This window comes from Capsicum annuum, chromosome 3 (genome assembly GCF_002878395.1).
Source record: "Capsicum annuum cultivar UCD-10X-F1 chromosome 3, UCD10Xv1.1, whole genome shotgun sequence".
NCBI lineage: Eukaryota > Viridiplantae > Streptophyta > Magnoliopsida > Solanales > Solanaceae > Capsicum > Capsicum annuum.
The window spans coordinates 233,507,803-233,533,530 of NC_061113.1; the positions used below are offsets into that span (position 1 = coordinate 233,507,803).

At 36.7% G+C, this 25,728-nt stretch overlaps 2 protein-coding genes across 2 annotated transcripts; both read left to right on the plus strand.

Annotated features, from left to right (window-relative positions):
- The first annotated feature begins 283 nt into the window (after positions 1-283).
- On the plus strand, positions 284-16,444 carry LOC107862951 (protein EXPORTIN 1A). Its single transcript, XM_016708669.2, has 32 exons — positions 284-644; positions 3,071-3,187; positions 3,745-3,837; positions 3,950-4,021; positions 4,216-4,323; positions 4,412-4,494; positions 5,053-5,191; positions 5,313-5,381; positions 5,477-5,554; positions 6,924-6,986; positions 7,064-7,108; positions 7,227-7,334; positions 7,409-7,510; positions 7,596-7,799; positions 7,983-8,042; positions 8,731-8,841; positions 9,138-9,235; positions 9,454-9,562; positions 9,873-9,938; positions 10,036-10,134; positions 10,432-10,512; positions 10,685-10,774; positions 12,078-12,163; positions 12,347-12,427; positions 12,503-12,685; positions 12,830-12,896; positions 13,466-13,576; positions 13,735-13,842; positions 13,922-14,059; positions 14,131-14,262; positions 14,350-14,454; positions 15,884-16,444. Exons 1-32 carry the CDS (start codon positions 546-548, stop codon positions 16,004-16,006), a joined length of 3,228 nt encoding a protein of 1,075 aa, XP_016564155.1. The 5' UTR covers positions 284-545; the 3' UTR covers positions 16,007-16,444.
- A 945-nt stretch (positions 16,445-17,389) lies between these two features.
- On the plus strand, positions 17,390-25,308 carry LOC107862952 (ADP-ribosylation factor 1-like 2). Its single transcript, XM_016708670.2, has 7 exons — positions 17,390-17,812; positions 19,404-19,494; positions 20,397-20,512; positions 21,653-21,712; positions 21,796-21,861; positions 24,709-24,908; positions 24,991-25,308. The coding sequence occupies exons 1-6, from the start codon at positions 17,756-17,758 to the stop codon at positions 24,898-24,900; spliced, it is 582 nt and encodes a 193-aa protein (XP_016564156.1). The 5' UTR covers positions 17,390-17,755; the 3' UTR covers positions 24,901-24,908; positions 24,991-25,308.
- The last annotated feature ends 420 nt before the right edge of the window (positions 25,309-25,728 follow it).

Consider the following 25,728-nt stretch of genomic DNA (forward strand, 5'->3'; position numbering starts at 1 on the left):
TAATTAAACTCTAATACAAACAATGAAAGCAGCACCCTACAACATGCAATCTTTCACTAACCTTAAAAATACAAACAAAAATGAAAATCGAAAAACACACACACGACAACGCTCCCCTCTCTCTCTCACACGCATTTTAAAAAAAAGAAGAAAGATATAGGAGGGAAAAACTCTTAAAAAACTTCCTAAAATCCTTCTTTATTTAGTAGCAGTACTAAATACAAATATTAAATTAAATCTATATCTACATTTATATTACTATTATTTATTATTTATTTACTCCTCTTCTCTAGTCTCTCTATACTCTTTCTGCGTGAAATTGAAGCTAGTCTTTTTTTGGCCTCTTTCTAGAAACTCTCTGTTATTACATAATCCACATCTTTGAATAAACCTCCTCTTTATTAAGCGCTCACTTTTTGTTTTTCTCTGCTAGGGTTTTCCCATTTCGCGTTTCGCGTTTCTAGGGTTTTTATTACTCTTCTACTGTGCTTTCGTAGATTTTGCTAGGGTTTATCACTGTGTCTGTCTGTTGGTTTCTCTCAACTATGGCGGCGGAGAAACTTAGAGATTTGAGTCAGCCTATTGATGTTTCGTTACTTGATGCTACTGTTGCAGCTTTCTATGGTACTGGATCTAAGGAAGAGGTAAGAACATTTTGCCTTTGTTTTCTATTTGTCTTCATTTTGCTCAAAATTGCTGGTTAATTTACGTTTTTTTTTGTTGTTGATGGCTTGGTACGGCAATTAGTTTAATAGAATGGTTTTGTGATATGTAGGAAAAAAATTGGTACAACGGAGATGGATTTTGTTGCTTTTTTGTTATGCCATAGGTGCTATAAGCGTGCGCACTTGTGTTTAGTTGAATAGAATGGTTCTGTTCTATGTAGGAAAAAATTCGGCTCGGCGAAGATGCATTTTATTACTTTTTGTTGTGCTGTAAGTGCGACATTTGGTTTTTAATTGGTTTAAAGGAAGTTTCATTTACTTTCGGGAGATTGAAGGATTTCCATTGCTTACCCCATCTATAATGTTCGTCCTATTCCTAAGGATTCGTAGTTTCAGAACCTTGGAATGAAAAATGTTACCCTTTTTTTCCCTGACCACATGTTTTAAAAAAAGGAAAAGAGTAAGAGAAGTCTGCAGGAAGAGGGGTGGGCGGGTGTTGTCCTCACCCTGCATATGAAGAAAAATGAGGGCTTTGGATGTAGGCGGTTCTTGCTCTGTTGTCTCCTGCATTTTAATTTCATCATCTATCTTGAAGTTATGTAGAAATGGAGCATTAGAAGCATTTTCAATCATGCTATGTTGATAAAGAGAAAACGAAAGGGATATACAATTAACTCAGCAGTTCTCTAGTAACCGATGAGCCAAATTTCAAAATTGGCTCATTGGGATTGGGATATCGGATAAACGGTTGGTGAACGAATTAAAATTTTATAGTTAATGGCTTATTGGTCGGGGGCGGATTGCTTACTTTCCTTATTGGGTAAACCCTTATCCGTTTAAGATTTATTTTACTTACATTTTTACCTCTGTATATATATATTTTACATACTATTAACTCTAAAGCCTAATTTAATGTTATGCTCCTCCTTATAATTGATCAAACCAAGACGTGGCTCCAAAAAACTGATCAAACCAAAGCAAATCTTCTTGCTTTCTGTTTTGAACTTTTGCTGTTTCTTAGTAAAAATTTCTTTGGTTGATCCTTTTCTCTCGCTGGTGGGTAAGGTATTCTTCATCTTTTCTTTCTTGTTATTCATTTTTTCTTGTTTTAGATCTTTTGATTTCTTTATATGTCTACCTGTTTATCTTTCTTTCTGGTGATTTATGGACTTGTGGTCCTCTTTGGAAATGATTGAGCCAATACACAACTTGATAGTTACTAACCCGATAATGTACCAACCGATATCTTATAGTTGGCTAAAGCTGATATCTTATAAGCCAAATCATTAAGAATAATTATCCACCCAATAAGCAACCCTAACTAGTTTCCCCATTGGTGTATAATGCCAGATTGCTGCTAGAACACTTAAAAAAAGATGTCTATTGCAATCTATGAGGCTCACATGAATGCTTTATATAGATGTAGATTTACCAATTGAATAACGGGGTCTATATTCTGTGAATTTGTAAGCATCAGATTTTTCTCTTAAAAAGGTAAGTATCATTTATGAGCGTTTAGAGTGAATAACAATCAGTTTGATAAACAAAAATGGATTTAGTTTGAGGACCGGAACTCGCAAAATCTTTGTTCTCATTGCTAGCCAAGTTACAATAATATTTCAAAGATTGGATTACCATAACAATAATGATAGTTGTAACCGATAGGAACTTCCATCTGGATAACAATAGTAGTAGTGATAGTGATAAGCGATAGAAACTTCGATCTGGATTACAATAACAATAATGATGGCGGTAAGCGATTACAAATAGTAATCGTGATAGCGATAAGCAATAGAAACTTACATCTGGATTACAATAACAATAATGATCGCGTTAATCAATTACAATAATAATAGTGATAGTGATTAAGCGATGGAAACTTCTATCTGGACCACAGTAACATTAGTGATAGCGGTAAGCGATAGAAACTTCCATCTGGATTGCAACAGTAACAGTGATAGTGATACGCCATAGAAACATCCATCTTGATTACATTACAATTATAAAAATAATGATAGTGGTAAGCGATATAAACTTCCATTTGGTATTTAATGTGATTTTTGCATCTGCTTTATTTTGGCAACCGGATATTCATGAGGACTCCCGATTTCCTGCTAGAATCAAAAGAAAGGAAATCTCAAGCATTTCTGGTTCCGCATTAAAAATGTAGATTATAGATCAAAATTTTTGTGGATGAAAGGGAACTATTGTGATGAACAACTATAGAGCATAAACAAAAGATGACTGCTTAGCCCCAAAGGATCATATATATAGCTTGTCAATCGGCTTGCTATGTCATCACTGCTGATAATTCCCCTTTTCGAACAATTATGCCTCGCTTTATAAATACTTCCACTGTTCTTCTGGTCATTTGTTAATTATATACTATATGTATTGCTTTGCAGAGAGCTGCAGCGGACCATGTTTTGCGTGATTTGCAAAATAACCCAGATATGTGGCTTCAAGTGGTTCACATTCTATCGAGCACACAAAACCTGAATACTAAGTTTTTTGCTTTGCAGGTCAGTTTTACAGTACTTTGTGATACTGGACTTGCATTGATGATCCTTTTATTCAATTTTAGTTTCACTGTTTAAATGGGATTGAGGGTGTTTAACTGTTATACTGTGATTGGTGTGTTTATTTATAGTATCAGTGCTTAACTAGGATTGAGATTGTTTAACTTACTGTTAAACTGTGATTAATTTTTCCTTTGGCAAGTGTGACTTGGACTGGTACATGGGAAAAAAAGTAATTCATGTATTAACATGTCATGATTTAACCTGAGAGTTAAGTTCAGGAATTATTCTTGGACATTGGAGATAAGAGGGAGGGATGGCCTTCCAAATAGTAACCCTTTTTGAAAATTGGGAAGTTTAAATAGAGTACTTTGGTTTTTGGAAAATAGCGTGGCACAGAATGCTAAAGTTTCTTGTCTTGAGTGTTAACATGATAGAGATGCTGTGAGGTGCCATTTATTGCACAGGTGTCCAAATAAAAAGACTGTTGTTTTGGTTCAGCTCTTTTTCGTTGTTTGCTTGGGACTTTTTATTTAGTTATATCTAGCTTCACCTTGCAGGTTCTAGAAGGTGTAATAAAGTATAGATGGAATGCATTGCCTGTTGAACAACGAGATGGAATGAAAAACTATATTTCTGAAGTTATTGTGAAGGTATAACTACACAAGTCTTGTCATTTTCTAAGCTTTTTTCGACTTTGAATAGAGTTTCTTGTTTCCATGGATATTATTAACTGTGCCATTATTAACCCTATATTGATCTCAGCTTTCCAGTGATGAAGCATCTCTTCGGCGGGAAAGGCTGTATATTAACAAGTTAAACATAATACTGGTTCAGGTACTCTTAATGCCCACAATACTCGCTTTATTAAAGAGAAAATACACACACAGAGCCCTCAGCAGCCCCCCCCTCTCTAGCCTATTTTTCTCTCTCTGGGATTACTAGTGATGATATCGTTTGTGACTCAAGTTAGTTACACATGAAGTTGAAGGTCTTGCAGAATTTATTTTTCTTGGCATTTATATTTTCAGATTTTGAAGCACGAGTGGCCAGCAAAATGGCGAAGCTTCATTCCTGACTTAGTTGCAGCTGCAAAGACAAGCGAAACGATATGTGAAAACTGCATGGCTATATTAAAGGTTTCTCTATATTTTCATTTCCATTTCCATTTTACAATGAAAACATTATAATTAGTACACCTTGATTACTTGAAACTATTGTTTTCAGCTTCTCAGTGAGGAGGTTTTTGATTTCTCGAGGGGTGAAATGACTCAACAAAAGATCAAGGAGCTCAAACAGTCTTTGAACAGGTACATTTCCAGATCTGATTAATTCTTAACATAGGATGTTTTCAACGTGGGATTGTTTGATTTATGGAATAACCAAAATATTACATTTGACATACTGATGTTAAGTAGAGTCTAGATATCATTTACCATTTAGTCTGGCGTTGGTTAAAAATTTTGAATTTGAGGAATAGATGAGAAGGAATTACGTGGAAATAGGGAAATGATAGAGAAATCCGAAATGCATAAAGTCCCCTTTGGTTGGTTGCTAGATAAAATAGGATGTAAATTGTTCTCTGAAAAAATAAAATAGGTTGTAAAGAGTTATCACTGGTGAGATTTTGAGGGCTCCGCAGAAATATTTTTCTGGTTAGTTCTGCTATGCTTAAGTAAATCAGTCGGTTTTGATTTGAGAATTAAAAGACTCTACACTGTATGGATTGTAGAGCTCGTTTTATAATTTTGAAGAAGAGGGTCTTCTAATATAATCATTACGTACATATTAATTATGGTAAGATACGATTTTTCCTTTCTATAAATTTAGACTTTATCTGTCTAAGACATTGGTTCCTTTGTTTACAGTGAGTTCCAACTCATCCATGAGCTATGCTTGTATGTCCTATCAGCATCGCAAAGAACTGAGCTCATCAGGGCTACGCTTGCTACTCTACATGCTTTCCTTTCATGGATTCCACTAGGCTATATTTTTGAATCAACACTGGTTTGTACTTCTCTGCTGCTTATTGTTTATCTTTTTAATTGAAGCATGTTCTACAATTTTCTGTTTCAATATAGATTGTGTTTGAGAAGTGCTGCCTGACTTGTGTCTCTTCATATTACAGTTGGAAACCCTGCTTAAATTTTTCCCCGTGCCAGCTTATCGCAACCTCACACTTCAGTGTCTAACAGAGGTATATTATGGCAAGAACTCTACTAGAGTTTGTTTTAACAGGTAAATTGATCCACAATGATTCAGTATAGTTCTTGGTTTCTGTGTCAATGACAGGTTGCTGCCCTTAATTTTGGAGATTTTTATAATGCACAGTTTGTCAAGATGTACACCATATTCATGGTGCAGTTGCAGGTGAGCTGAATTAGTTCTTGATGTTGTTTTATTCTTTTTTTTTTAGTTGGTTCAAGACTGTACGGTAGATGAAATCAGTCTATGGTTCTTAATTATATCTTTGTATTGCTGTATCTAGATTCTCTCTCAACAGTGTCAACAGTTAACAGTGGAAATGTATTTTTCAGCATGGTTAGGCTTTTTGTCTCTACTCCGAAGCTAGGCTACCCTTCTCTTTGTTTTTCAATTGAGCCTTAAGAGAATTTTACCTTAGAATTGGTTGCTTGGTCTACACATTGGTAGAAGTTATTAGAAGAATTACCAAACCTTCTCTATGTATCAATTTTTGAATGGTTGTATGAATTTGTGACAGGAAGTGTCTTTTTCTGCTTTTTTGTGTATAACTATAACCACATCCTTTGTGATTACTGTGTATTTTCTTTAGCAGTTTAGCCAAATATTTCTATTGTTTTTCTTTTCCTATGGGATTCGAGGGTTGCTAGTTGACCTTGTGTCGAATGAATGGATAATTTTTTTTATTTGAATATTCTAAAGGCGAATGGTAGTCTTGTGAAAACCTTTGTGGAGATCGTTCAATCACTGTCATACTGCAAAGGGTCGGCCCGGTTCATACCCACTCTGTGGGTGTCGGGGAAGGGATGTCTAGGCAGCCTCACCCCAGCTTCGCTGAAGGGCTGATTCGAACCCAGGATCTGGCACACCACGGTAAGCAAGCTTACCGCTGAGCCAAGCCCGCCCTTCAATCACTGTCATACTGCAAAGAGAAAATTTTGGTCTCTGATAATAGTGGACAATATTGATATACATGGGAAAGTTGGATAATTTGGTTGTCCGTGGTGAACTGTATTTTTGTTCTAGGTTTTATTAATTTTTTCAACACTTGTAAGCCGGGCTGTCTCGGAACATCCATGAAACCATTACTTATCAAAAAAGTTGTATAATCTGAGTAGGAGATATGTGAAATCCTTAAATATTCTCTAGGACAATGGTTAAAGCAAGGGAGGTATGTCTTATTAGACTAGTTTATGCTCTCTCGTTGACAGAACTGAGGCCCTCTTTAAATTGCTCATACTAGTCTTGTCTAGATACTTTTGTTCGTCGGCTTTGTCCTTCAGCAGAATCTAGTTTGCCTTCGATTTAGCAAAATATAATGTTCACTTTGCTGAAGGATACAATTACTTTGATATATGAGATGCAGTTTCGCTGCAGACTCAGTTGCTTAAGCAAAATGTCTAAACTTGCAGCTGAATTCATCTGCCATCCTAGGTGTTAGTGTTGTTGATATAGGTTGTTTAGTTATACCTCATTGTTCAGCTAATTATCTATGTGCTGTTGTGCTCATTATCTGATGGTTTTTCTTCACATCCAGAGTGTTCTTCCTCCCAACACAAACATTCCCGAGGCCTATGCAAATGGAAGCAATGAAGAGCAGGTTTGTTTGAGACAGTGAATTGTTAGTTTATTGTTGTTATTCACTTGTAAACTCATGTTTGTCTTTCCTTTATCCAGGCATTCATTCAAAATCTGGCTCTGTTTTTTACGTCATTTTTTAAGGCAAGCTTCTTTACTTTGTGTTTACGACATGAGGACCTTTACTTTGAATTTGTGTATTGACAATATGGTTTTGGAAATAGTAGTCAGCATTGTCTCTTACAAGCTACTTCGTATGCAGTCTCATATTCGTGTGCTAGAATCATCACAAGAGAATATAAGTGCCCTCCTGTTGGGACTTGAGTATCTTATCAATATCTCGTATGTGGATGATACAGAGGTTTTTAAGGTATTGTTCTAGGGTTTGTTCGTGATTCATTGACTTTCTTTGAAGTGTTTGATTGCTAAAGTGTGGTTTGGCAGGTTTGTTTGGACTACTGGAATTCCTTAGTTCTTGAGCTGTTTGAAGCAGCACATCATAATCTAGATAATCCTGCAGTGGCTGCAAATATGATGGGGCTTCAGGTATGACAAGGCACCTGGATCCTTTTTGCCTTGAACTCTCCCAAACCAAGCTGCTCATGTGCAAGTGTTTGTGTTAATTAAGCAGATGCCACTGCTTTCTGGCATGGCTGATGGTCTTGGGGCGCAAATTATGCAGAGGAGACAACTTTATGCTGGTCCAATGTCCAAGTTGAGGTTACTTATGATATCTCGCATGGCAAAACCTGAAGAGGTTCTCATCGTTGAAGATGAAAATGGGAACATTGTCCGTGAAACGATGAAGGACAATGACGTCCTTGTGCAATACAAGGTATCTATCTTTTTAGTTGTTACAGAATAACCTGGTTGCATTTGATTGACATTCTTTTTCTCTTCATGGGTTGGAGTAAAATAAGAGATGCATGTTGCATTCGGCAAAATGCACTTTGCCTGATTCTTGTTGTGCAATGTAGAATCCTGTTTTTCACGTGTTTAATGATGTTTAATGTTGCAGATCATGAGGGAAACTTTGATCTACCTGTCACATCTTGATCATGACGACACAGAAAAGCAGGTGCACTTTAATGCCATGAACTTTGATGTGACTTGAATAAATGTAGTTGAAGCTGTATACTATATTTTCTTTAAGCTCGTATCGTTTTATTTTTATATATCGTACTTGCCTTGGATGGCTTAATGGCATCAACAAGTCTACTTTAATAGGTGGTTTGATCTCAATAATTGGTCAGTGTATGGGTAATTGCTGGAGAGCTCTTAAATGCATAAATTCCTGATCTGTTGAAGAATTAGCTGCGATAATGATTCTATACTTACTTGCTACGTTAAAGGTCTTAGCAATTTCATTTGTCTTTTGGCCAATTCCAATTTGTTATATATTTCAGCGACCTAGTTATCATTGAGCTGTTCATTTATTCGTCTTTAGCATACTTCGAAGTGCAGTTGCTAATTGCTTCTTGCTTGGTGAATTTTTATTTGCGATTGAGTGTCGTTAGCGACTATTTCTTTTCATTGACATTGTGTTTTGGGTCCTGAGTCGTGTGTCTATCGCAAACAATCTCTCTACTTCATCCGAGGTAGTGGTATGGACTGCATACACTTTACCTTCCCCAGCATTGTGGGAATACACTGGGTATGATGATGTTGTTGTTGTTTACACGGTGTTTTGGACAAAAAATTTTCACGGTGCACAACAGCTATTTCTCGAGGGTCAATGTTGTTTTCATATTCTTTTATCACTCCAGATGCTGAAGAAACTTAGCAACCAACTCAATGGTGAGGACTGGTCGTGGAACAATCTAAATACATTGTGTTGGGCAATTGGTTCCATATCTGGGTCGATGGTGGAGGAGCAGGTATGTTTATACTAGTTTGGTTGTGCAACTTTCTTGCTCTCCTTCATTCAAATTAAATGGTTCCACTACAGCGTATTTTAGTTATACAACTTTCTTGCTTTCATGATTCAAGTGAACATCCTAACTGTGCTGTTTCATGCCGTCATTTAAAACTGAAGTTTGCTTTGTCTTTGTCCTTTTCTATGCGCTTCTTTATTTACTTGCCATAAACCGGGCTATACAACAAAAGATCTTTTGTATCATTTGAATGCTAAGATCTTGCTTATTCACATTTTCCCTTCTGTTTATGTTGACAGGAGAACAGATTTCTGGTCATGGTGATACGCGATTTGCTAAACCTATGTGAAATTACGAAAGGAAAAGACAACAAAGCTGTAATTGCAAGTAATATAATGTATGAATGTGATGTCATTGTGGGCTGCCAATTTTTATTTTCTTTGCCAAAAGTTTTCCAGTGCATAGTGATTAGAAATCTAATTCAACGTTATTTGTTGTCTTACAATTACCTTTCTCTCTAAAAATCGCAAATCTGATCTTGTCCACATTGTTGATTGTATTTGTTTTTCTTTTAATCAAGAAACGTAGTCACAACTTGGTTTAATTAACTGCCAGGTACGTGGTTGGGCAATATCCTAGGTTTTTGAGAGCTCATTGGAAGTTCTTGAAGACTGTTGTGAACAAATTGTTCGAGTTCATGCATGAAACACATCCTGGAGTGCAGGTTACTACTTAATGATTTTTAACTTTCAGCTGCTGTTTTACTATTTATCCTTGTCGGATTTGGCTTTACCTCTAGTTGCTGTGTGGTTGGTTCACATATTGCCAATTGTTGTGGTGCATACAACTGGTGATCATTTGGTGATTTTATTGTGAAGTCTTAAGGAATAATGCCATGTGGTATCAGGAACAAGGTCCCTGATTATGGCCTAGAACACTGTATTGCAATCAATAATCTTCTTGTGCTTATATGCTGTGGTTCATTGTGGTGGCATCTTTCCTGTTACTGAGGACCTTCTGTCTCTTTTCTCTAGGATATGGCCTGTGATACGTTTTTGAAAATTGTTCAAAAATGCAAGCGCAAGTTTGTTGTAGTACAGGTAATGGAATTGTTTGTCAACATCATCAGTTTTTTTTCAAGATACAATGGTGGAAAACTGACTGAACTTTGATCTGGTACTGTTCCTTGTTTCTCAGGTTGGAGAAAACGAGCCATTTGTCTCCGAACTTTTAACCACTCTCCCCACAACTATTGCAGATTTACATCCTCACCAGATTCATACCTTCTACGAATCTGTAGGTTTTTTGTCCTAATGAATAAATTTCATCTGTTTTTACGCGTTTCTTTAGGTATTTTAAATTGCGTCTGCTATATTCGATATGGCAGTATTTGAATGGGCAGTAAATTTTAAAATGAAAAACTTTTGGTATATACTAAAATTCACTAAAGGGTATAACGAAATGGTTAAGTTTTGAGGTCTTTCCAAAAATATAGAAACATTTCATTCATTTTGAAACAAACTTGAAAAGAAGAAACTGGTGAGTAGTACTTAATCTTTTATATACTGAAAGGGTTTCTGTGTCATTTACTAGGTTGGTCAAATGATACAAGCAGAACCTGATCCCCAAAAAAGAGATGAGTATCTGCAGAGGTTGATGGAGCTTCCAAATCAGGTAATCTGCTACTAACATATGGTCTAGATTAGATGTATTTAGATGCTATCTATTACTTTATTTGTTTAGGTGTCTTTTTTTGTGTACTAATATCTGTCTTCTGTGTACCTTCTCAGAACAATTATCTGTCTTTTGTGTATTATTGTGGCTTATGAACATTTAATTTTTACAGAGATGGAATGAAATTATAGGACAAGCACGACAAAGTGTGGACTACCTGAAAGATCAAGATGTTATTCGAGCTGTTCTAAATATATTGCAGGTTACCTTTTATATCCAATGCTGCGTCAAATAATTACATTAAGTATAGGTAGATAAATGGTATGTGAAGAAAAACATAGTATAATAGCGAATGTCAGCAACTGTCAGATATGCATTCTTGGCGGTAACATGGAAGAAAAGAAACCAACAACGTTTCGAACGAAAATGTGAAAATATACATATATTGAAATATAAATGCGTGTCTTTGAATTTTTGGTGTGTAGACTAGTAGATGTTAATACAGTAGATAGAATGTTAGATTTCCTCAACTTCCTACAGTGATGTAAAGGGACTGATTTGCATGTAATTTGGCACACACTTTTTTGTAATATCTTATCATTTAATAAAAACAAAATGTCAAGGATGTTTTTCTCCTTTAAAATTAAGTTTAAGAGCAACACTGTTTCAAGGCTCTTTTACCAGTTAATAACACTATCTCGATGCTAATTTGGTGAACAAGCTAAAACTTTTAATATATGTATGTGCGCGCGTAACTCTCTCTCTCTCTCTATATATATATATACAGAGAGAGAGAGAGAGTTTTCCATCAATAATTAAGGACATTACCTTGGTATATACACCAACTTCAACGTTTGCTTTTAGAAATTTTAAATATTGTCATCAAGGGAAAATATGTTAATGTATTTAAATGGCGTTTTTTTTAATATGATCATGTTACAATAATTTAATCATGTGTTCATTTTGTCAAATGATAACATCGCTTGCTCAAAATTCTGTCTATGCCAGCTGGTCGGCATTCCCTCACGGTTTTCTAGGGCCTTTTTCCCGCCTTCTTTTTCTTCTTACTGGAGGTTTTTCACAAATACTTGCTTGCTTGCTAGGGCAAGGAAGAAGCCAATTCATGTTTAACCACATGTTACAGTTTTTCTACCTTGAATACTATGTAGTCGCAAAATTTAGTACGGCTATCATGTCATTATGACTGGACATTAGCTAGGATTTGTTAGCACAAGCTACCTGCACTATGTCTGGGGTTCTCGATGCAGGTTTCTCATTAGTATTCTATGTTCCTTTTATATTTTTTCATAACTTGGTAGACATTCGGATATACATGTTGTTTGCAAATTGTGAAATATTATTCGTAAATCAATATTTTACAATTTGTTTATCATTTCAAACATTAACTGAATCATGTGGCTACCTTTTGTGCTGGGATCACGGAGTTTTGGCAATCAGTCTTTGTGTCCTATTTTTTCTACAATGTTAATCCTACTCAGCACTCCCGTTTGCATTCAAATTCTCCTTTCTGAACTTGAGGTTTTTGTGAATTTTTTGCCTTGCAGACAAATACTAGTGCTGCTAGCTCACTCGGAACTTATTTCTTACCTCAAATTTCTCTGATCTTTTTGGACATGCTCAATGTTTATAGGTATGGGTAATCATAGTTTCCTTCTTTGTTTGATTTTTTTTTTTCTGAATGTTTAGATGCCTCGTTATTATAACTTGATCGTATGTAATTGGTGTGTAGGTTGTCATCGATGCCATTACATTCCCGCTTTTCGGCATTTATTGGGCTTTTGTGAATTTTAGATGTGAACCATTTTTGTTGCAGAATGTACAGTGAGCTTATATCTACAAGCATTGCACAAGGAGGGCCCTTTGCTTCTAAGACATCCATTGTGAAACTCTTACGGTAGGTTCCTGTTTTGATTTTTTCTTTTTCTTGCCAGCTTAAGGTGAATCTACTTACACGTGTGATGTGTGACAGCTCGGTAAAAAGGGAAACATTAAAGCTTATTGAAACATTTTTGGACAAGGCCGAAGATCAACCCCACATCGGGAAACAATTTGTGCCACCAATGATGGACCCAGTTTTAGGTGACTATGCAAGGAATGTCCCTGATGCTAGGGAATCTGAAGTCCTCTCTCTTTTCGCTACAATTATAAACAAGTAAGCTAGTGACCTTCAACCCCCAACTCTGGCATTCAGCACAACTGAAATCATAAATTGTCTGCTCCATGCATTTCTGTTATGCACCATTTTGTTCATAGTTCATGGTACATCTACTTGTATATATAACATTTTTCTTGTTAGGTACAAGGTTGCTATGATCGAGGATGTCCCTCGAATATTTGAAGCTGCTTTCCAGTGTACTCTTGAGGTTAGTCCCCCTCTCCCCTTTTTCCAAGTTAACTTCTATTCTCTAGGTTAGTTGTTTAATAACTTTATATATAGCTTCTTCTGTATTGATTCATCCCAACATTACACCAACTATTCCTCTGTCACAAACGTCATGCTCGCGTTATGTATCTAAAAGAATTCTTACATAAAGTACTTGTTTGATAAAGGACGGTTCCTATTTCAGTAATGCTGCATAGCTCCATCTTCTCACGAAGGTTGTAGATGTTATTTGTTTTAAGGCATTAATTTGGTGATACTATTTACTATCCTCATTTATTTGATTGCGAATTCTTTATCCCATTTCTTCATTGATGTGTTTGTTTCTGTTTTTGGAGTCTGTACCTCTGCATTCATTATCATGGTTTTCATAGAGGCAACCCTCTCAAGTAGTTTTAACAGGTAGAGAGGTTGTTTCATGCCCTATCCGGGGTGACACAACAATGGACTGTAATATGTTTTGAGATAATTTGGTTACTTTAAGAAACATTTGGCAAGTTAAACACTGGATTACACATGATCTATTTTACGAATTCGTTTTATGTGCTACAGATGATCACAAAAAACTTTGAAGATTATCCGGAACATCGGCTCAAGTTCTTTTCATTACTTCGTGCAATTGCTACACATTGTTTTCCTGCTTTAATACGGCTGTCGAGTGAGGTATGTATTTTTTCTCTCTTGCTGTAATTTGTGGACCCCCAATTCTAGTTTACGAAGCTTGCAGTCCTCCGGAGTTCTACTTATTTGGCTTTTATCTTTATTTTAAATGTCTGGATGAGCTTATGATAGAACTTCATTTTCTCTTGATTTTTGATCAGCAATTAAAACTTGTAATGGATTCTATAATATGGGCGTTTCGGCACACTGAGAGGAACATTGCTGAAACTGGGCTTAATCTCTTGCTGGAAATGCTGAAAAATTTTCAGGTGATTCTTTGTTGTTGGTCATCAGATTGATTGTTCATTATATGTGATGGAGGTTTAACAGTGTCTTCTCTCGTGGCAGGCTTCCGAGTTTGCTAACCAGTTTTATAGGACTTACTATTTGACGATTGAGCAAGAAATTTTTGCTGTTCTAACAGACACGTTTCATAAGCCTGGGTTTAAATTGCATGTGTTGGTACTACAGCATTTGTTTTGCCTGGTATGTGTACCTAACAGATTGGTTTTCCTATTTGTAGTAGTATTTGGTATTACATAGTGCTATTATTTCAGGTGGACATGTTGACTGAGCCTCTATGGGATGCATCGACAGTGCCTTGTCCATATCCAAATAATTCTGCATTTGTTCGTGAATACACCATTAAGCTTCTTAGTACATCCTTCCCCAACATGACATCAGCTGAGGTATGACCATAATTTTACATGATAGTTTCCATGCTAGTTCGTATATATTTTTCTTAGCTGTTAGTAAATGGTTTACTCTTTTTCCAGGTGACTCAATTTGTCAGTGGGCTATTTGAGTCAACAAATGACCTTCCCACATTCAAGAATCACATAAGGGACTTCCTTATACAATCAAAAGAATTCTCTGCTCAGGTTAGTGTTACTAGTAGACCATTCGTTCCAAGCTTTCTTGGTTTGTTTGGGATGGGTGTGTGGAGGTCGTCTATTCTCTACCCTCTCCCCGTTTGTGCATGCTCCGGCATACCCTAATAGATTGTCATTACTTCTTTTTGGGTCATAAATGTTATAGGACCCTCTTCTAATCTAATCATAACCCGATTTTTCTCGTTTTCTCCAAAATATGTGAAAGAAGTTTCAAGTTGTCGATCCTTCGGGAGTTACATTCGTAACTTAATGTAATGTTATGTTTACGCGGTGATATTCTATCTTTCCAAGAGTAGGTGAGGGTGAGGTACTTTCCCCGGCATGCGGAAAGAAAATCCAGGATGACGGCTTTCAAAAAATGAGTAAGGGACGGGGAGAGGGCGACTGAAAAGGAGGTAGCCCCCTTCGCTTGCTTGATTGAGGGATACGAATGAATAATATTACTAGAGTCGATAGCAACAGAATATCCTTCTCACTTGAGGGTGGGGACTGAAATGGTAAGGACGATCGATGTTTCTTTCGAGGGAACAGAGAATCCAAAGAGGAAAGGTGGCAGTCGACCACTAATAGAGCGTTCGATTAAGGTTGTCACTGCGAAGCTATAGGTAAGGTGCACGGGGTCTTACCGTCTAGCCACCCTTTTGGTAGGCTTTGCTGGGATGATGTCTCGTTCTTCGTCACGCTGCCCATGACTGGATAGGGGTAGCGCCATAGACCGTCTCTTTGGCTTAGAGTCGTTTCATGAGCGAGGGGGCTAAGCGCATACACGCTTCCTTCGGAACCTGACTCTATGTTCGACTACCAAAAAGAAAGCGAAGAAACTATGTTTAGCATTTATGCCAGGTCGCAGAGGGACTATTTAAATGGAACACAGGGACTAAGAAATTTGTCATGGTTCTGATGAATTATATTGTGTCCTTAGCATGCCTTATTTTGTTATAGATTGCAACTATGGTCATGTTGTGAGTTCCACATCAAATTGTGTGCTATTTTTTCTACACTGTGTCCTCAAACTTATGTACTTAAATAGAGGAATACATGTCATAAGAACTTTGAATTAGCATCTGATATTGGGCTTTACCACGTCTTATTTACAGATATTGGTCATATTGTGAATTCCTGGCAATTTGCTAGCTCAGATCTGAGCCTGTTGGTTGACTTGGGAAAAAGTTTCTGAAAAAAAAAAAAAAAACAGAAAAGAAGTTTGTGAAAAAGAATGACCAGATTTTCTTTTTTCCGAATGTTAAAAAGTTAAACAAGTGTCATTAGTTTTTCCCCCCTTTCAGAAGCTTGATATAAGCTGAATTGCTTCTTTATGAGTTCTGGGCTTAGTTTATTATCTTGGTCTTCCTTCTTTTTTCCTTGTATGTAACTGTTTTTTCTACCAGTTGACTCAGATTCTTCACTTTTCCTGCAGGACAATAAGGACCTTTATGCTGAGGAAGCAGCTGCTCAGATAGAGAGGGAGCGTCAGCGGATGCGTTCTATTCCTGGTCTAATTGCACCCAATGAGATACAGGATGAAATGGTGGATTCATGAGATGCACAATGTTCACATATATCCGCTTATACCCCCTGGAGGTGGTGTGGGTGCTTGGAGTGTGTTGTCGCAAACTTTAGTGGCCAGCACATCCTATTTTTAAAAAAACTTCTTGTCGTGTCGCGAAAATTTTCTCAGTAGTACTGAAAGTGGTTTCTCGATCTTGTGGCAGTGATTCAAGGAAAGAGTTGGCTGGGTCTAGGTAGTTAGATCCTAATCTAGGAATACAGCATGTGTATTCATGGTTTCATTTTCGATATTTTAGTTGGCTAGAGGGGTTGACAGATTGTTGAGTTGACCTCGACATTTCTGCCATCAAGAGTAGGTTTATTAATGTATACAGGCATTGGCCGGTTGTGCAGTAATCATTTTTGTTTTTTGGTGGAAACGGCAGTGTATTCTTCTCACGCATTATGCAGAAGTATGATTTTTAGCTTTTCCCTTATTGCCTGTAATGTAGGCGTGCAGCAGCACAGCCAGATGGGTTGGCAATGAATTAACAAAGGGCATTTATGGATTGTCATCAAAGTTTAGGTGCAAAGTTCTCTGTTTCATTACGGGTGCATTGCCTACTTGTTCGGTCTTGCCGATAAGGATTAACAATTTTAACAGTAAAGCCGGGGGGAGTGCAGGCGCAAGTTATTCTTTCATTTCATTTGCGTCGATTCGTGCCGTAACTTTTTTCTCCAAATAGGTACGAGTAGAGTATTCCGTAGACGTGGCTTATGCTTTGACGGCTTGATTGTGCGTCCGAGGTCTGGGATGATGTAGGCTGATTCAAATTTATTGATTGCCTTGTAAAGTATGATGGAAAAAAGCCTTAAGTCTGAGTAGAGTATTCCCTAGACTTGGCTTATGCTTTAACATAGGACCATACTGTTAAGTGTTTGATTATATATTTTGAATTAGATTTTAAGAATTTTTTTTTAAATATATATGTTTAATGGTTTGCAAGTTTCACCTTCAACTCCAAAATCCATGATCAAATGAAAGCAAAGTGGACTCGAAATGTCCAAGCCCGTAAGACAATTTTTGTTGGTATTCGACTTGAATTAACAGTGAAAATGTAAGGGGTCCACAATTTTTTTTTCACTTTTTCCTGGAATTAGAATTTCGAAAAACAAGTTTGGAATTTCAGAAAATTTTTGTTTTTACTTTTTCATAAATTCTAAAAATAACAATAAGGTGTTTTTACTTTATTCATAAATTCTATAAACGATAAAAAAGTGTATTCACTTTTTTCATTCTATTTTGAAAAAAAAAATTGCTAAAACAACTTAAAATTGATATCGTGAATAAACGTAACTTTAATTTTCAAATATCATTTTCTCGCTTTCCAAACAGAAAACTACCTATTTTTTCTCCATTTTCTTTTTCCAATGAAACATGCCAAACAGAGAATCTCTATGGTACCAACTACTCCTACTAAACAAGAAAAAGAGGGACGGATAAAAGTCTATTATGATGTGTTGTTATATACACACAGCGAAGGAATACAATACGTAAGTGCCCAGAAAGTGGAAAAGGAAAAGTAAGCGCCCCCCCCCCCCCCCACCCCCCCTCGCTACCCCCCAAAAAAAAACAGCAAAAAAAAAAAAAGAGAGGGAGCCAGCAAAAACTTGGCAACTTTCTCTGCAAGCACAAGTTGTGTTCATCGATCATCAAAATATAGTAGTAGGTAAAATAGCCTTGGTTGTTCGGGTTAGCTCTCCAGTTTCTTCTGATTCGCTATCGCTTCATCAGCCAAAAATGGGACAAGCCTTTCGCAAGCTGTTCGATACCTTCTTCGGCAATTCTGAGATGAGGGTATGAACCCCCCCCCCCCCCCCTCTTTTTCCTCTTATTTTTGAATTTGCCTTATAATTATTTTCTTTTCATGCTTTTCCTACTTGTTCGTTGGAAAGGTGTGCTTTAGAATAAACGGCGTTTTTTACCAAGATTGTTTGAGGCGAAACGAACTGTATTAAGTGTTTTACAGAATGTGTTATTGGTGGGAAACCTGGGATCGAATCCATGAGCTCGTCGCGTCGGCTTGTCTAATGCGGTTTACGAGAATCTCATGTGTGGTTTGCGAGCTATTGCACAACAAACACTTTACCACAGAGTGCTCAGAGGCTGTGGCAGAGGTTGTCCGTTTCCAAAAATAAAAAGAAAATAGAATGTGTTCGTTATGTATGAGTTAGATAACATTTGAGTGTACTTCTTAGTTTAACTCAACCTTTCCTTTTTTTTCTTTTTTTTGGAAGATTGAATGAGCAAGAAGCTTATATGTGAAAGCATATGAAATGGCTTAAAGCCACATTAATGTAGCAAATATCTAATTTTAACGGATATTGGGATTATTCATGACTTGTTAAAGTATGATACTTTTTCCTGTTAATAATTGCTAGTTAGAAAGATTGATTAGCATTATTTTTCTTCCATTAGCAGACTAATGTTGGCAATATTTGGTATGCAATTAATTACTGTCGTTATTACGCTTCTTCTGGGTTTTTTCCTTTCTAACTTCAATTGGATGCACTGTTGTAACTAATGTTTGAACATGGTCTCACCGATGAAAATAATTGTATGATCTGTTAGTTTCTTAGAAACACAAAAGTAGTTTATTGGAAGTAGAGATACTGCTCATGGTCATTCAGCAAAAACATGTGAGAGATGGCCAAAACCACCTATCCATGTATGTGGGTGGTGATTGATCATAACTTGGAATGAAAGGAGCCGTAATGGAGTGCAACAGTTACAGAGGATTCATATAGCCGCCCCAAGCTAGTTGAATATGCAAGATGCTAGCTAGCAAATTAGAATTGCTAACTCGGAATGCTGGGTTTCCACTTTATCCTTCAAGAAAGACCTTAAGTAGACAGGGTAACCAGTTTAAATTCAGGGAAGCTGAGAAGGTCCTTCATAAATTTATAGGTACCTTTACCGTGTCATTGATGATGTGATCCTAGTCCTCGTCATCCACTGATATGAAATATCATCAAATATGATTTTCTTCCTTAGGTTAGTTGTACAATGTCCAATGTGTTGAAACATGGAGGGAATGAGATGAGAGAGTCTTTGAGGCAAAACCAATTTGCTTACCCTAGTGACTGTTGTCCCTCTCTCTTAACAAATAACTGCTTCAAATTGGTCTGGTTTTTGTATCTCAAATTCCATTTATAATAGAATTGAGAATTAATCTAAGCATGGAAATTTTATCCACTCTTTGAGAACTTGCCTTTTTGCTACCTATGTTACCTGAATTACATCTTGTTTTCTGCTGGATGTCTATTCTACAGAGATTAGATTTTTGTACTTGTATGTGTAGTCGTTTTGTAAGATTTTGTTATCTTGTTTCATATTGATGTCTCTACTGTCATTTGCTCGTTTCTGGTTCTAATTTCAACTGGGACAGGTTGTAATGCTTGGGCTTGATGCGGCTGGAAAAACAACTATATTATATAAACTGCACGTAGGAGAAGTTCTATCAACAGTTCCTACCATCGGTATGCTGTCTTAGCTTCTGCTCATTGTTTTTGGCACTTCGATTGCTGAGTTTGTATTTGTAAAACTTCAATAGATGTGCTCTTCATAAAAAAAGAAGAAGAGAAAATTCAATGGATCTGCTTGTTAATATCAGTGTCAGCTTGGGCATGTGGCTTTCTTTTTTGTTTCTCCTTTCTTCACAGAGTTACCAGTACATGCGTGGGTGGGAGGTAGCAGGTATCTAGTGGATTAGTCAAAGTGTGCACAAGGTGTTCCAGACACTACTGTTATAAATATATATAAAAAAATTAAGATGGGGAAAGAACTTGTAGGAGACCACAGTTTCTTACTTTTTATTGGTCACCAGTAGTTCATTATAAAGTCTCGAAAGTGGCTGGTATTTACTTCTTCATGAACTTTCTTGAGAGATTGAACACTAATTAAGGGAGTTAATAGAACTGTAATGGGCTGGCTCCTCCTATCTAACTTACTTTCTCTTTACTTGCAAACTGCCTACCATTGATCAGGTGCAACACTTGATTACATGGCATACTTTCTACATCATTTTTTTTGGGGGAGGGTGGGGGGTGGGGTGGGTAGGAGGATCGGGATAAGTCACATTTCCTACATCTCTTCTTCCGTCTGGTAATCCTTGTCATTTTCTTCAATTACTTTGTTTATCAGATTTTATCTTATGTGGCTTACCATAGGTTATGGTTTTCTAATTCTGTCATTGTTCATTATCTAAACCTAATATTTGCTCGAGGGTAGTTTCAAATCTTGAGTTTTGATGTGAAAATTTCTTCATGCTTGTAATGCGAAGAAGTTCTCGAGAAAAGTACCTAAAACACCTGTCACTAGCTGAATACTGCCTATGTTTGTGTACCATTATAATAGATGATTGTACATGCATGTCTTGCAGGATTCAATGTGGAAAAAGTGCAGTACAAAAATGTAATTTTTACTGTGTGGGATGTTGGTGGACAAGAGAAATTAAGACCACTCTGGAGGCACTACTTCAATAACACAGATGGACTGGTAACTGCACCAATTAGATATTATTTGTTTGTAGTTATTTCTTTTGATGAAGTGGTTTCATTGATGGAATACGAAGATGCAAATAGTAAAAAGAATATCAACTACAAAAGTGAGTTTTTTCGCTCCATTACAAGGGGACCTATACTAAAGATAGGGAGCTATAAAGTCCCAAAAAGTGTCAGGGGAGTTTCCAGGGTCTAGCCTTAAGGCAGTGGTTTGGAGTTGGCATTTCATCGAAATTTCTTTTCGTCCTCTGTCCAACCACATCAAAAGATAGAGGCAGGAATCAGTTTCCAGATTTTCTTGATGGACCTACCAACTTTCCAAGGACTCCACCACATGTAGGATCCTTGATATTATCAGGCATGACCCAACTAAGACCAAAAACTGAAAAGAGCATGTTCCAAATATCTACAACAGTTTTACAGTGTATCAGGAGGCGCTGGTTGGTTTCTATGCTTTGTTTTCAAATTTGGAAAACAAAGTTTACCCCAAAGGTGATTTGTTTCAGCTGGAAAGCACTGATTGAAGCATGTTTGACCCAAGACAATCTTAGACTACACGTTTCAAAAGTTCTCTTTTCATTCTTAAACTTGTGCCCAGTCAAATACCATACATAAATTGATAGCATCATTTGGCTTTCTATTCTTAACCTGCTAGTCGTTTCTTTAGTTAGCATTCAGTGGCATCTAACTCATGATATCACATAAATGCCTGTGGAAAAAGTGATTTTTCCCTCTGTTCATTGGGTGGTAACATTGCCTAAAGGCAAAGAAGAATTTAAAATCTTGAGTATGATGGGATTACTAATTAGGGATCTAACCGTACATTCAATTGTATCTTCTCCCCTCCAACTCTTGGGGTCTAGTTTATTTCTCCCTTCCTTCTCAGTCCCATCCACAGACCACACAAAAGGAAACAAGGGAACAAGAAGAGATGGATAAGATAATACATCATTTTTTTAATCCAAATTTTTGAATTTGGTGTATAAATAAGCATATAACATTTATGTATATGCCCATTCCCCATGGTTGACAAAACTTACCACTTCGATGTTTATGCATTCAATTTCTTGTTTGGACATACTGTCTCTCTAAACTGGATGCCGTATCGCTTCACTAAGTGTTTTATCTTATACAGATTTATGTCGTCGATTCTTTGGATCGAGAGAGGATTGGAAAGGCAAAACTAGAATTTCAGGTTTTTTTTTCTGAACATTAATTTTATGGCTCGAGCTTATTTGTCGGTGACGTGATCTGATGACCTTTATCATGTTTTTTCAGGCCATTATCAGAGATCCATTTATGCTTAATGCAATCATCTTGGTTTTTGCTAACAAACAAGACATGGTAAGTTTCTTTTGTTCCAGCATGTTTCCTTGTCTACAAAATGCAATTAAATGCTTATTTTCTATTTTGCTCTTTTTACTTGGTCTTTAGACATAAAAAAAGTAGTGCTAAATCTATTAACTGAGCTCAAGAAAATAGAGACATGGTAAGCTCTTTTACCTTTGCACGAGGATGATATACTTGAGGCCTCAACTCCTTGATTAGTAAAACCTAGCTATTGTCCATATCTCATGAGATAGGTTCTACCTAAATCTAAGCAGACTTAATGCATATACTCTGGTCCTTGATTAGTGAAACCAAACTGGTGTCTATCTTAGTATTCTCCAGTAATCAATGTAGGATAATATGGTCAAATGAACAAGTGCATGCAACCGCCTTATTTTCTTTCTTGCTTTCCAGTTTCCACCAAAGAAACAGCTTATTTTCTTTCCTTTTCTTTCTGTCTTTTCAACAAAACCTTCAGAAAGTAGCCCTCCATTATCATTGAATTGCTTGGCCTTATTGACATGATTCTTGTGGCTGGGTGAGCTTCTTGGTAAGTGTTGTTAAAAGCAAGACAAGATTTTTTCCACTTAAAAGCAATAGAACATCGTGAAGCAAGGGACCGTGCGTCTAAAAGGTGAAGAAGTGGAAAGCAATCCAAGTGAGAATCTCTCATTTCTTTAGAATAGGGAAAATTTGAGTCACATCTAAGCTTCAGCCTCCTTTTCCCTTCATGTTTCTAGTGTAAGATGACTCTTCCTCGACTTCGGTTACCCCAAAGCTTCCTTAGTTTCCTCCTTTTTCTTCTCTTGATCTTTTCTTCTTCTGCTACTGCTTCTCATTTCTAATTCAGTTCTCTTCTCAAACTATCTCTCTCCCTACAGCGGTTTGTTCTATTCCTCATCTGTTTCTCTTTTGTTCTTTATTATCCTCTTCCTTTGAATATGGGGTGAATGCTAGGAAAATTAGAAAGAGAAAGTAAAATAAAAGAACTGATATAAAAAAAAAAAAAGTCTTTTAATTTTTTATGATGAATGCTGGTATTGCTATTGTTGATAAAGCAATAAAACTCTGATGTATGTTAAATGATGCAAAATAATTTTTTTATTGCTGACTGGCTGAAAACCAAAGATATTCTGCAATTTGGAACCTTTTGTGCAGATTTGTTAATATTAGCTTCTATTATGTTGAATAGTTGTGTTGGTATTTATACTGTAATGCTAGTAATTACACACTGAAATCAGCAACATTAACTGCATTATTTATGCTATAAATATTGCGTTTATGTATTAGGTAGCTTTTTGTATTTATTAAATTGTGCTCTTTAAAGAAACTTGTGCTTTGCCTCTGACTGCTCCGTTAAAGTCACAGGACCTTTATCGGTTTGTTTGCACCTTTTGCTTTTAGAAACACTGTTCTGCATGTATGTTTTGCCGAAGTATCCCCTTAATGGCTGGTCGACTTAACTCACTTGCTCGGGGTATGAAGCACATTTTTTTAATCAGGTAAACATATTTCATTGACAAACAAGGCAAAAGATATGACCATATAAAAGTGGTCTGCTAAAAAGTGAAGAATCTTCAAAAAAACATGATTCTCTGCAAACTACACCCATTCTTCTATACAATAAGGAAAGTATGAAGCACATTTAAACACCTCAATAAGAACCCAAAATTGGAATACTTCATCCCTCAATATTGCTTGAGACTGGAGCATACTCCTTGGTTAGTAAACGTCTTAGAATTTTTGTGCAAATGCTAAACAAGTAAAAGAGCAAATAAGATCTTTAAATGTGCAATGCTTTCTACATTGATTAAAACTTTGGATTCAACAAAATTATCAGAAAGAATAAAAAAAGATTGAATCCATCAAACTTGCATTCAATCATGTTTTCACCACCTGTTGTGTGCACCAAGGTTTGGCCTCTGGAGATTTTGCGTTCTACAAACTTGCATGCAATTATGTTTTAGCCACCTGTTGTGTGCACCAGGGTTTGTCCTCTGGAGATTTTGGGTTCTTAAGCTTAACAGTGTAACATGAGCAGTCTATTCCTATCTAAGTGAGATCTGAAAAATTACATACCATAGAGATGCGAGGGTTGCTCTGGTTTTAGAGCCGTACTTCTGACCATTTGGCTGGGACTTCGTATTACGTACAGGGAAAACAGTGGACAACTACTGCTGATTCCCAAGGCTTGGTGGGGTGGGGTGAGGCCTTGAGCAGATATGGTAGTTTTTAGAAAAAAACTGTATCATTCTGTAATAGAAATTGATCTCTCTATTCTTGTGATGTTTTGAATCATAAAGTCAGTTTTAGTTCCCTCTTGCACCATCACCTGCTTGATGGTTTCAATTAGGTTGGTTTGTTTTTCTAATATCACACGTCTTGCACAGTAATCATCAGGAAGAAAAGTTGTATGGTGTAGACTGGTAGGAGAATCAAAGATGGATGTGATTGTTGCACCTAATCCTCTCATTTGGTTAGGAAATGAAGCTAAAATTGCCTAATCCCTCAATAGCAGTTCTTTCAGACCCTTCAAACACTGTTTGGGGAGTGGGGGCGAGTTATATCTCTTTTATGTCCCACCTAATCAAACCAAAAAAAATACGAATTACGACGAATGTTTCATGTAATGGTCTGTGGAAGTGTAAGGTAAGGCTGCGCATAATAGACCCTTGTGGTCCGGCCCTTCCCCAGATCGCGCATAGTGGGAGCTTTAGTGCACCGGCTGCCTTTATTTTTTTATTTTTTGGTTTCATGTATCACCCAGTGGCAAGAAATCAAACTTTTCTTCTACCAACATGCCATTTCCTCCCTTTTAATGCTGGGTAGAACTTTTATATCTTGAATATCTCTTTTGTCCAGAGAGGAGCAATGACACCAATGGAAGTGTGTGAAGGCCTTGGTCTGTATGAGCTTAAAAATCGAAAATGGCATATACAAGGTACATGTGCACTTAGAGGGGATGGCCTATACGAGGGATTGGACTGGTTAGCCAGCACTTTGAAAGAACACAAGGCCGCTGGATACTCTTCAATAGGCCCTTCATCCTTCTGAGTGATCAGGTTTACACCTAACCAGCATGTCTTACACAGTTTATACTAGCCGCTATCCATAAGTTGCTAACTACCAAATGACCTTTTGCAGACTTACTAATGAACTTGAACCTCTTTTTCGAGGAGCACCACTGCATATCCGGCTGTTTATAAATTGGAGGATCATGAAATCGCAATGATAGTTTTTACCCTTGTATTTTTTAATGTTAGTCTTGTTTCCTGGCTTAGTGTGATTCTTGATCTTTGATTCTGATGTAAATTGAAACCTCGGAATTACAGTTCATGTTAACCAGACGTAGCAAATGCTTCTGTTGATACCAACTGCAGTATGCTTCCATGTGAATATGGTGACTAATCTAGTCAACACATGCTCAATACAGAAGGCAAACACGAGTTTATTTTAGCTTCATCTTCATTGTGCCAGTTTCGAGTTGATTTTTTTTGACGTGAATTTTTTCATATTTGTTGGTGTCATAAGCTTACCTTATTGTGCCGTTAGAATTATGTATGACTGAAGCTATTATCTTACCTTATTTGCTACATTTGCTGTCCAAATCAATGGAATGACGTGGGCATTATCCTCAGTAAAATGGGAAAAAGAGTTACAAAATTTATATATGAAATTCAGACTTAAATGACAGTGAAGTCTTGAAAAAGTAACTAATGAAATATCGCTTAATTGCATAAATGATGATTTTTTTTCTTTCTTCGTCAAGTTTTGTTTTGTGTTTGTCAAGATTATGGCATAGTAGAAAAGAGGTTTTGATCAATTGCAATGCTGTGCAGCAATGTTTTGTACTTAAAATGATTGAGTCGAATATAATGCTAA